We start from the raw sequence: 12,693 nt of genomic DNA on the forward strand, positions 1-12,693 counted from the left end.
ACGCCACGCGTCTGAGGTGGCGGCACAGAGGAAAGCAAGAGGAAAAACACTCTCAGGCGACCCCTAGAGGCAGCCGTGTTCATTACCGCCTCAAAGCTGGCGTCAGGGAAGTTTGAGGAAAGGTCGCAAGGAGACGAAGCATCCCCTAAGTGGGAGTGATGCTAAAAAGTTCCACAGCCGGTTGGTCTCCGTCATAACACCATTTAACTAATTAATTATACATTTTAACGCGATTAACTGTCATACAGGTGTAAAATAAAGTCAAGCACTGTTAATATTGAAGATGAAAAAGTAAATTTTAACTTTAACGACAAAGGAGTAAAAGGAAAGTAATTGATAACATTTCTATACAAACTTTAAAAAGGATAAAATCAATAAAACTTAATGATGTGGTGTAATGGGAAGGTAACTCTTAGCATTTTTACAAGCCTAAAATCATGTAGTCACTGTAAAAATAATAAAAGTCTCAAATGAGGAACATTTATAGAAAAATGAAAGTGTTCTAATAATTATACAAACTATTTAACCACCAGAAGAGAGCTGGAAGTTTCATCATTTTGTTTCGCTTCAACAAATAGGCTAACCTAGCTAGCCGCTAAATGTACAAAATGTACATTTGCATCCATTTTCCAGTTTTGCTCATTTAGTGATTTTAATTAGATGTTGTTCTAATTAAACACATTACTTTGAAATGTACGTTTTGCTGTCTGTTCCTGGTGATTAGCTAGCACACCGCTAATGCTAATGCTAATGCTAATGCTAGCGCTGCTAATACTATTTAGATCCATTTTCATCTTCAGTTACGGTCACATTCACACAAGCCCCCAAATAGCTGTCCTCGGCTATGCCTGCCGGTTGCTAGCAGCTCCTTATCCAAACGTTATCTTACAGTTCAAACAAAAAATCAGCGTAAAAAAAACACACACATTAGTTGGGACACTCGTATTCCAAGGTACCTCTGTAAAAAAAGAAAAATATTATTAATCATAATAAAATACTAGCAGTTGACATACTTTGTGACAACTGAAGTCACAGTGACAGTAGATACAAATAACTCTGGGCTAATATTTATATCAAAAATACAAATGTCTCCTTTTTGTGCCATATTTTCATTTTTCAGCCTCATCCCCCTCCCTGCCATTCCGGCTTCTGTCCGGCCTTCCTTTTTAACCGCTCCCCAAGTTTACTGCGGACATTTCATACTTTGATTACAACGTTTTATTCGGTCGCCAGCAGCCCCGCCAGACTCTCGTCGCTAGTTTACTGCCTCTCGCCCTCAATTATTTATCCTCACCTCTTCTTCCTCCCTAATTACTCCCTTCATCTTTCCATCTCGGTCTCTCCTCTCTCCTCCGCCCGCCTCTGGTCCACCATAACCATGATTCCGGTCTCAGTTGCTTCATTACAAGCTGCTGCTTTTATGGCCCATCTGTAGGACGATCTGCATCCGTCTCTCACACACACACACACTCACACACACACACACTCACACACACACAAGAAGGCCAGGATGCAGTCATCCTCCCACCACACACACTCACACAAGCATTTACCTGGACTTTATTCCTCCCTGGATGAGCAATTACATTAGCAGCACGAGACGGAGTGCTTGGAAAAAGAAAGCCAAGCGAGAACGCGGCCGTGCTTTCCCACTTTTTAGCAAGACGGATGACGCTACACCACTCGGAGGCGCGGAAAAAGTTTATTTTTTTATTTTTTATTTTTTTTGCACCTCCGTCAGCACCAACTTGGATAAAAGATGAGTCGACTTTATTATTATTTTTTTTTCCGTGAATACGCTGCTTACAGAAAAACGTTACAAGAAAGTCTGAAAGATCCATTTACTATGCCAGATGGATGAATTCCGCCAAAATCCATTTGAAGGCATTTTTCTGTGAAATCTATCAGATTTAAAAGAATATTCAAATGAGAGCTGAGGATCTTCTTTCAACCCCCCCCCCCCCCCCCCAAAAAAAAAAGAAAAAAAAAGCTTGTGAAAGTATATTACTCTGACTGGTCAGGCAGGATAAATGTATTTTCTACCGCAGTCGAATATCGTTACCCTCAAATGCATCACCAGTAGCTAATTGTAATTCAGCTTGATGGTTTTTAGGTTGAGACTTTTCCCAGAGGTGCTGGACACCTGAAGGGGCCCAACAAGAATGTAAATGGCATCACATGAAATATAAAGTCAAGAAGTCTCACTGTTAAATTAAAGAGAAAAAGAGGTGAGAGCCAATAAAAACTTCCATGGGATACGAGTGTTATTATTGGGAGTTATTTGGAGTTGTTGACATGGAAGTCCATGGAAACCATGAAAGCCATGATACTCCTAAGTTGGGACATGAAAGGAATGTTTCATCACACCTATTTTGCATCACAATGAAAGACGATTGTTGCGGAACTTTGGGCAACTTGCTCACTCTGCCAAACTTTGTTTTTTTTTTTGACATTTCATGCATTCAAGTGTAATATTTGTGATATATCAGTGATATTGACGGGCGGAAGTACGTCTCCTTCCCATCACGTTTAATAAATGTCATTCAAACATGCTCAAAAGCAAATTCTTCAAATGCCAACAACTGCAGCTCAACACACACACACACATACACACACACACACACGGATAATGATAATGGACTTTTTAGTGTGTGGCTTTTAATATGAGAAGATGAATCTGGCCATGAGTGATCTGCCATTTGACAATGTGACAAATTCCTGGACAAAAAAAGCCTTTCCAAAGCTGCAAAGCCCGTCATTAAAGACGATCACGCTGGGAAGACGTTGAACAAAAGGATGATGGACTAGTTTCATCCACAGTGGGCGGCGAAGGAGGATATAAAAATACATTTGATATCAAAAAGTTGAGGAATGTAAGCTCCGTTTAACAAGGGAAGACTTTATTGAAGCTTTAAACCAACAAACTTAAATGATTGATTCCTAATCTTATTTCCAGGGGAGACAAATGGAAGCAGTATTCTTGCTTCCTATCTGAAAACATTCTCACCAAAGTTCTCTGGAATTCTTCACGTGTCTGAGCAGACATGCAAAGGACCTGGACATTCCCTGAACACGTTTCCATAGTACATGTTTCTATAGTAAACGCTTCCATAATACACGCTTACATAGTACATGTTTCCATAGTACACACTTATATAGTACACGCTTCCATAGTAAACACTTCCATAGTACACGTTTCCATAGTAAACGCTTCCATAGTACATGCTTCCATAGTAAACGCTTCCATAGTACACGCTTCCATAGTAAACACTTCCATAGTACACGTTTCCATAGTAAACGCTTCCATAGTACATGCTTCCATAGTAAACGCTTCCATAGTACACGCTTCCATAGTACATGCTTCCATAGTAAACGCTTCCATAGTACACACTTATATAGTACATGCTTCTATAGTACACGCTTCCATAGTACATGCTTCTATAGTACACGCTTCCATAGTACACGCTTACATAGTACACGCTTACATAGTACATGCTTATATAGCACACGCTTACATAGTACACGCTTACATAGTACATGCTTATATAGTACACATTTCCATAGTACACGTTTCCATAGTACACGTTTCCATAGTACACGCTTACATAGTACACGCTTCCATAGTAAACGCTTCCATAGTACACACTTATATCGTACACGCTTCCGTAGTACATGCTTCCATAGTAAACGCTTCCATAGTACACACTTATATAGTACACACTTATATAGTACATGCTTCTATAGTACACGCTTCCATAGTACACACGTCCATAGTAAAAGCATCCAAAGTTTCAGGCTCTACCATCCAGTCTGTCGAATGTTAGCTTGTACGTTTAGTGCTGGTACGTTTAGTGCTGGTACGTTTAGTGCTGGTACGTTTAGTGCTGGTACGTTTAGTGCTGGTACGTTTATACGTTTAGTGCTGGTACGTTTAGTGCTGGTACGTTTATACGTTTAGTGCTGGTACGTTTAGTGCTGGTACGTTTATACGTTTAGTGCTGGTACGTTTAGTGCTGGTACGTTTATACATTTAGTGCTGGTACGTTTAGTGCTGGTACGTTTAGTGCTGGTACGTTTATACATTTAGTGCTGGTACGTTTAGTGCTGGTACGTTTATACATTTAGTGCTGGTACGTTTAGTGCTGGTACGTTTAGTGCTGGTACGTTTATACATTTAGTGCTGGTACGTTTAGTGCTGGTACGTTTATACATTTAGTGCTGGTACGTTTAGTGCTGGTACGTTTAGTGCTGGTACGTTTAGTGCTGGCACGTTTAGTGCTGTTATGTTTAGTGCTGGTACGTTTAGAACATTTAGTGCTGGTACATTTAGTGCTGGTACGTTTAGTGCTGGTACGTTTAGTACTGGTATGTTTAGTGCGTAACGCTTAAAGCAGTCCTCCCTTTTCATGCTGTGTTTGTCGTCATCCAAACAGGAAGCTTTATTGTCGGCTCCAAGGTTGGTGCAGCATTTGGGCCAAAGGTTTGTTTACACCTCAGGAAAGCGAGGACAGTGATGAACATTTCCAATAAACCTCCCGCTCCCAAACCACTTTTGATTGGCTGCCTCGGCGATGGTGTAATTACATGCAATTATCCTTATTTATGGAGGCGTTAAGAGCAGGAAAGAGGGAGAACAATCAGCAACGTCACACGGCAGCAAAGGCAGATCAGGTTGGAGCCACGTGAGGCGGAGTATCGCTAACGCTACTGGAGATCCAACACGAAGGACTCCGTGGAGATCAACCATTAAAGACTCCGTGGAGAGCACATATTAAGGACTCGGGGCGACGAGAGCGCAAACGTCTCGCTGGGTTTTATTCCACACTCAGTGGAAATGCACCTTCCCACCCACAGTGAGGCAGCACCTCCCGTTATTGGTAGTCACAGGATCGACTAAAGACGTTAGGAAGCAACTTGAGGCGACACTCGGCCCTTTCTCAACAAGCGCCGTTCGCTCAACCACAACTCATTTACTGCAAAAATGCGTACAGGTATATGGTATACAGGTATATGGTATACAGGTATATGGTATACAGGTATATGGTATACAGGTATATGGTATATAGGTATACAGGTATATGGTATGCAGGTATGCAGGTATACAGGTATACAGGTATACAGGTATATGGTATACAGGTATATGGTATACAGGTATATGGTATACAGGTATACAGGTATACAGGTATATGGTATATGGTATACAGGTATACAGGTATATGGTATACGGTATATGGTATATGGTATACAGGTATACAGGTATATGGTATACGGTATATGAGGTATATGAACACCCTCTATCTGCTTTGGTAGCCTTGGGGCCAACCCAAAGACTTCATTTGGATCAGCAGGGATCTGCTTCCTCCTCCTCCTCCTCCTTTTGGAACACCTTCACTTATGCCAGTGGAAATGTGATCTACTTCATTGTCATTTAGTCTCGCCCAAACGCAGCTAGGATAGGCTCCAGCCTAGTGAGGGCAGGCGGCATCCAAAACGGATGGATGGGTTTTTGGAATAATCTGAGCCATAACCGTTACCAGTAACATCTCATCCTGCGGAATGCTCAAAAATCCAAGGAAATAAATTGGATAGAAGTACATAGTGAATACATATGATCAATCTGGAATGTGTCATATAAAGTACCTAATAGTACAAAACCTTTATACTTTATCTTATTTCAATCATATTTAAGGAACTTTGACAGCATTAGCATAAATAAGGTGATAAATAAATAGGTAAATATGACAAAGTGTAATGTCATGATATGAAATCATGGATGCAGCCAATGATCTCATGTCGTCAAAACAAGTTAGAATTAGAAAAGTAGATTGATAAAGAAGACCGACCAACCATCTGTCCGTCCATCCATCATCCATTCCTCCGTCCATCTATCATCCATTCCTCCATCCATCTATCCATCCATCCATCCGTCTCCGTCCATCCATCCGTCCATCCATCATCCATTTTTCCATCCATCCATCCGTCTCCGTCCATTCGTCTGTCCATCCATCCATCCGTCTCCGTCCATTCGTCTGTCCATCCATCCATCCGTCTCCGTCCATTCGTCTGTCCATCCATCCATCCGTCTCCGTCCATCCATCCATCCGTCCATCCATCATCCATTCCTCCGTCCATCCATCCGTCTGTCCATCCATCATCCATTCCTCCATCCATCCATCCATCTGTCCATTCATCCATCCATCTGTCTCCCTCCGTCCGTCCATCATCCATTCCTTTGTCCATCCATCCATCCATCATCCATTCCTCCGTCCATCCATCCATCCATATTCTGTACCGCTTATCACCGCTATGCAAATTAATTTCCCATGTGGTCGCTTTTGCAGTTGAAGGTCCCAAAAGGTTGAAACATGTGAGTGACGTCTGTCATTTTGGCGCAGACACAATTACCTGAGCGTGTGTCTGTTAGCCGACTTTACGTTACTTATGTTGTGTTTTCCTCTTCCGGCCGTGCAATTTCCTTGCCCGTAATGGAACGAGCGGATAATGACAGCTGTCTGACTGCACACTCAGCCACAGCGCCAGGGCCAATTAGAGGTCCTTCACCTCCACTCTGCTGCTCTGCATGTGTGCTGCAGCGCATGGCGGCGCCTGCGTGTGGACGGACGTGCGTACGTGTGCGTGCATGCCTGAGTGCGTGGCTGGACGCAGCTCAGTGCTGCGTTCAGTGAAGCTTTTTGCATAAATCCGGTGTACATACTGCATGTGTGTATGACTGGAGGCATCCATTCATACGTTCATTTTCCCAGGAAGAGTTATTAGTGAAATATTATCATCATTCTGTATTATTTAAAAAAAAAGTTTAGCAACATATATATTTCAATGTCATTTTTTAAAACATATATAGGTCTTTTAAGAACTTTTTAATGTAATACTAATAATTGAAAAAGTAACCATTTTAATGATAACACATACATACAACATATTAACATATTAACTGCTCGTTTATCTTTTAACAAATTGTCAACACTGTATGATTATGTACAATTACATCTACTGCTAATAATGTTATAATATTAATAATAATAGTTGTTTGGTGTTGCCCCTGAAAGGAAGTGCATGTCATTGGCGGTGTGGACCAATGACAACAAAATTGAGGCTAATCTCGATCTAATCAAATTCTCTGCCATTATATTTAATTTCCTTATGATGGTGACCTTTGGTCGCCAATTGTCAGGGAGAAGGGTCACACGGTTCTGCCGCTTCGCAGCGAAGCGTCCATGGCGGCCCCGGTTGCCAGATATGGCTCCTTGCCCTTTAAAGGTCTGCGGGTTTAAAGGACTGACTCCTTCTTTCTGCAGTAATCAGCGCTATCAAAGCAGATCAGAGCATGGGAGGGGGGGTCACGGGCGGGTGGGGGCGGGGCAGCTGTTTACTGGTGTCAGCTTTTAATCATGACGACAATGTTGGTCTGAAAGGTTAGACCCGTGCATGTGCAGATAAAACGCAGCTTGAAGCTAGTTGTTATTCCTAAACATGGGCTACACGACGACCATGACGACGACCATGACCATGATGGACAAACCCTGCCCCTCCTCGCCCCCCCTAAACACCTTCGCATCGATTACGACTAGTTGTGTGCAGCTGCGGCTGCTTCAGTATTAATTGAAGGCGTGAATGCTAATTGACCAGATCAATAATGGGTCGTTGAGCCGGGGGAGGGGCCGGCAGCCAATAGGAAATCGTTACGTGTCTGACATCGCCGCTAGTGGGGGGGGGGAGCTGTGGCGCAGTGTGACACGCACACGCTTGCACGGAGACGAGTGCCATCTGGTGAAGATGGCTTCACCTCAGAGGTCGTGATGGAGAGAGTGCGGAGCGAGACGACGGAGACAAAGCTACAGTATGTCCCGAAAACAAAATCAATATCCATTAAGAGACACAACATGAGAGAGAGATTTCCAGAAGAAGATCAGATGCTATATGTGACATTGAACACAGCCGAGTAAATGAATGTGGCCCTTGTGAGATGATCAATACGCACACTTTCTACTCTTGTCCTCCGTGCCTCTCTGTAGTGTCAGGGTTCCATCAGCCATTCGTCACATGGAGATGCTCAGCCTTGACCCAAGCCCGGACCCGAACCAAGACCACACATCGGTGAACGATACTTAATAACATATGAAGGATTCAATCATGTTGAGGTCTTCTTCTGTAGTACAGTGTTTGGCGTGTGCAAAAGTGTGTGGGGGGGGGGGGTATTTTTCTGTTTACGTCGAAAATGCTCATTATTATTTTTCATGGCAAATATTGATTTGGTTTCCATCCAAGGCCTGCACGGCGGTCGAGTGCGCAGACCTCACAGCCAGGAGACCCAAGTTCAATTCCACCCACGTCCATCTCTGTGTGGAGTTTGCATGTTCTCCCCGTGCATGCGTGGGTTTTCTCCGGGTACTCCGGTTTCCTCCCACATTCCAACAACATGCTAGGTTAATTAGCCACTCCAAATTGTCCATAGGTATGAATGTGAGTGTGAATGGTTGTTTGTCTATATGTGCCCTGTGATTGGCTGGCCACCAGTCCAGGGTGTACCCCGCCTCTCGCCCCAAGACAGCTGGGATAGGCTCCAGCACCCCTGCGACAATTGTGAGGATAAGCTGTAGAAAATGAATGAATGAATGATTGATTCCATCCAGGTTGTGTTTTAAGATGTGTAGCGAAGCCTGGTGGGCATACACACGAAGCGGCCTCATCCAGCTAGGTATCTTGTCCACGGGGATGGGGACCTCACAATGTATCCCTGTAGCCCAGGCTTTACTTTTAGATGTGTAGCGAAGCCTGGGGATGGAGATTTTTTATTCATGATGTCACGAAAATTCAAAGCTCAAGACTCCATTCAAACGAGACGCAAATAGGGCAGATTTTTAGACAACGGGGGTCAAAACCAACGATTCTAGCTAAGACTGTGTGTGTGTGTTTGTGTGTGTGTGTGTGTTTGTGTGTGTGTGCGCGCGCTCGGCACTAAACACGTGCTCGGCACTAAACACGTGTCTGATAGATCCTGACACGTCCACAATCAATAGGTCAACAGGTGGTAACACCAACCCAACCCGACCTGACACCCAATCACCGGGGGGCGCCCCAGTGATGGATGACCCTGCCGTGTGTTTCTTGAGGCTGAGTATGAAGATAAACTGGAAAACGGGCGGTCGGCGAAGGGAGCATTTCGGTGAAGACTCTCCGCAGCAACACTAAAACACAACTAATTACTGTCCTTTTTTTTTTTTACTAGTTTGTTTGCAGTAGAGACTCATTTCGAGGCGGAATTATCCTCGCTATTAAGTCAATTCTTTCCTTGTTATCTAATTTTTATGGAGTCTAAAAGTTTTTTGAGCGAGGCGGCCATCATTAGAGGAGTAATGGATGCTGCTCATTTCACTTTTTTCCAGCTTGATAGCAGGAGGAGCGTCTTGAGTGATTAGCGTCGCCGTGGAAACGATTGCGAGAGATGGTCATTAGGGCGTTGTGGCAAAAAGGAATGATTGGAGAAGTTGTACAGGATGCGTTTCCCGTGGCTGTGAGCGTTGGTGCTGACATTCACGCGTCTACGCCGCCAAAGACCAGCTACTAGCCGCAGTCAATCATGACCACTAATGAGGTGTTAATAGGGCTTGCTTGGCCTCCTCCAGTTAAGACCTTCCTTACTTTTCAGCACCAGGTCTGAATGGACCTGGGGGGACTAGAGGCGGACATTTCAGCCTGGATGGAGAATGATGTGTCGCCCCCGGTTTGACCACTCAGCCACAGCTGCCCAATAAGGCGACCCGAGAGATGGACCAGCATCTTCTGGTCCTCCTCCTCCTGCACAACCCATCTGTCTCCCTCCCTCCCAGCCACCCCCTCTTCTCAATCATCCCCCCCCATGTCGGCCGAACCCTTCTCCATCCCTCCCTAAATCCTATCCGTCTGCACACTTTCATCCTGGTATCAATCAAGTTCCAACTGTAAGAGCGGAGCGGGTCCCCGTTCTCCCATCAACCTCCTGCTTTATGGCTCGTAGCGCCCCCCCCCCTCCCCCTGCCCCCTCTTCGGTTATATACGAGTGCGCGTATCGTGTAAAGTCAAGTACACATCTGCCAGCAGCATATGCACGAGCAAATGCCTCCAGGAGGAGCGGCGTGGTTGATGATGAAGTCATCATGGCTCGAGCGGAGGTCTGGAGGAACTTTTCACACCTGCTTTTTTACTTGATTGTTTATTTGGATTGAATTATTACGATTGTATTTCTTTCTTTCAATTATTTGATTCAAATTGACTCAACAGCGCCCCTGCTGGTTGCATACAAGTAGTGCAATACATTTTGCCTGAATTGCTGCCTATCTTACCACCTCCGACCATTGACCACATGACGTTCTTTTCGCAGCTGCTGGATGTCATGTGATATATTTGATCCGCATCGTTCCAACGCGCCATTTTCCTAATAGCGCCTGTTCCCAGGAGACCATCCTGTTGCTTGACAGGAGTGAAATACTTGTCAAGAAGAGTCTGTTCCGTTCCGGCGACTGCGTTTTCCCAGAATGCAAAGCTCACAACGTTTGGCAGCGAGCGGCGAGAGCGCCAAGGCTTCCTTTGCTGTCGGACCCGGCCTTTCCTGGCACACGACGGCGGCACGTGAAGGCAAACATCTGCTCATCTTCACGGGTCTTGTCTGCTCCTGGCAGACTGTTATAATAGCCTGACTTCCCGGAGGGCCTCGCACTCCTTCTCAGTCATCAAGATAAATTGCAACTATTGTTGTAATGCTGTTCCATCCCACCAGGATGCACTTGATTTATAGCCGCTTGTCACACACGTCCGCCGCTGAAATATCGTTTTACGTACGGAACACATGTCACACTTTGAGGTGGTCCATATTGGAAATATTTTGTGTTTATAACCAAAAATGTTTGTTGAAAGCAAAGAAACAAGTACTGGTCCGCGAGCTAGCACGGCTAAGTTTGTGTCTAATGTGATTCAACATCGTGAAATGTTTGCTCTCCTCCACAGAACTCCACAGCACATCGTGCGGCAACCCCGGCGTCCCCCCCAAAGCCGTGCTAAGCGGCGGCAGACGCTTCGCTGTGGGGGACAGCGTACGCTACAGCTGCGTGTCCGGTTACGTCCTGGACGGGCACGCTACGCTCACGTGCATCCTCAATGCCGGGAACACGGCCGTGTGGGACTTCCCCGCTCCCATCTGCCGAGGTACAGACCGCTAAGCATGCTTCCGTAGCGCCATTGCTGGGAGGGTTTATCCGGATGTTCCCAAATACTCAATATGGGCTTCTATTGGAGGAATTTGCGGAGAAAGCCCTTCCCAGGCAGTGCATGTTTGTGTTTGTGTTAAGCTGTGTGTGTCCTTGTTTGCTTAAGGTGTGTGTGTGTGTGGGGGGGGGGGTAGACAGCGGAATAAGGACACTTTGGTCTATTTTTGTTGTATTTCCATGCCTTTTTTCAACAACAACAACAAGCTACATTAATGTCGTCAGCCACATTTAAACTGCTTTCCCAATGTTCTGAACTCAGTGGAGTTCTATTGAGCAGACCAATGGTGCCTGACGGAGTTGGCGTCACCAACATCCCATAGCTTCTTTCGACCACAAGCGGGTTTAACAGCAGCCCTGCCACTAGGTCTGCTTTCAATGAGGAAATATTCATTTTGAGAGGCTGATATGAGAGGATATTTACATTTTTAAATAAGAAAAAGATGAAAGAAATAAGATCAGTTTAATAATGAATAGGATAATTTATTAATCATCGATTAACCGGTCGGGCCGTGGAGTTTTTTCCCTGATTTTGTAGTAGAACGGGTCTGACTTGATGCATCTGCATTAAGGCCGAGCAGGCACATCGGAATACGCAACCGCTAACGGATCTCCAATTTGTGTCGTGTATCAAACATTCATGCTTTTTTGTACTTGTTGTCGAGTTCAAGCTGTTCTCCCACAAGCGACGTCTCCGAGCCCGGCTTGCATTTTAGTTTGTTTGATCATGTCGGGCCCCCCCACCGACCCCCTGCCGTGGCCGGGCCCCTCCTACGGTGCAGCCCGCCGTCACCGACAACCACGAATGTTGTTATGAAACCACCGAGGCTCACCATGTGTCTCCTTGCGGCAGCTCGCCGCGTATCAACGGCGGGTGATTGACGCCTACCGTGTTTGCCGCCGTGAATGGAAGCAATTAATCGACTTCATTCGGGGTCGGCGTGTTGCGCGTCGTTTGAAAAGCAGAGCGTGAATGGGTCTCATGCCGCGATGCTCTGTTAGAGAATGTCATTGGGGTGACTCATTGGCGGCTCTTCGGGAGCGTTTTTGTTTTGATGCCTCGACTGTCATCGTCACCTGTCACTTTTCATCATCGTCCAATCAGCTTGTGTCTCTGTGTCGTTTTGTGTTGGGGAAACTTGGTGGAGAGGCGCAGCGTGGGCTCGACTACAAGAACACCGAGTGATTGATTTGATCCCAAATACATCCACGCTGCTTCCCATGCCGGCTTCCATCTCGACTTGATGAAGGTTAATCGTCAGGACGGTTCCAAGTGAAGTGAGGATGGGGCGGCATCATTATGTAGTCCATAATGATCGTTTTTTAACTGGAATAACAATTGAGAAAGTGCGACAAAAAACATACCTTTCTTTGAAGTATATTTTGTATACAGTCGTCTCTTATTTTAGCAGCTAATTGGTTCCTGGTCCGACCA

The 12,693-nt window shown here is 45.1% G+C and overlaps 1 protein-coding gene across 2 annotated transcripts in view; it reads left to right on the forward strand.

The window, feature by feature from the left end:
* Nucleotides 1-12,693, forward strand: part of csmd3b (CUB and Sushi multiple domains 3b) — a 240,614-nt gene that overhangs the window by 75,391 nt on the left and 152,530 nt on the right. For both annotated transcript variants that reach the window (XM_058047094.1, XM_058047093.1), the window contains exon 4: nucleotides 11,002-11,199. In XM_058047094.1, the coding sequence (XP_057903077.1) occupies nucleotides 11,002-11,199 (198 nt within the window). The remainder of the gene's footprint in view (nucleotides 1-11,001; nucleotides 11,200-12,693) is intronic.

This window comes from Doryrhamphus excisus, chromosome 14 (genome assembly GCF_030265055.1).
Source record: "Doryrhamphus excisus isolate RoL2022-K1 chromosome 14, RoL_Dexc_1.0, whole genome shotgun sequence".
Lineage (NCBI taxonomy): Eukaryota > Metazoa > Chordata > Actinopteri > Syngnathiformes > Syngnathidae > Doryrhamphus > Doryrhamphus excisus.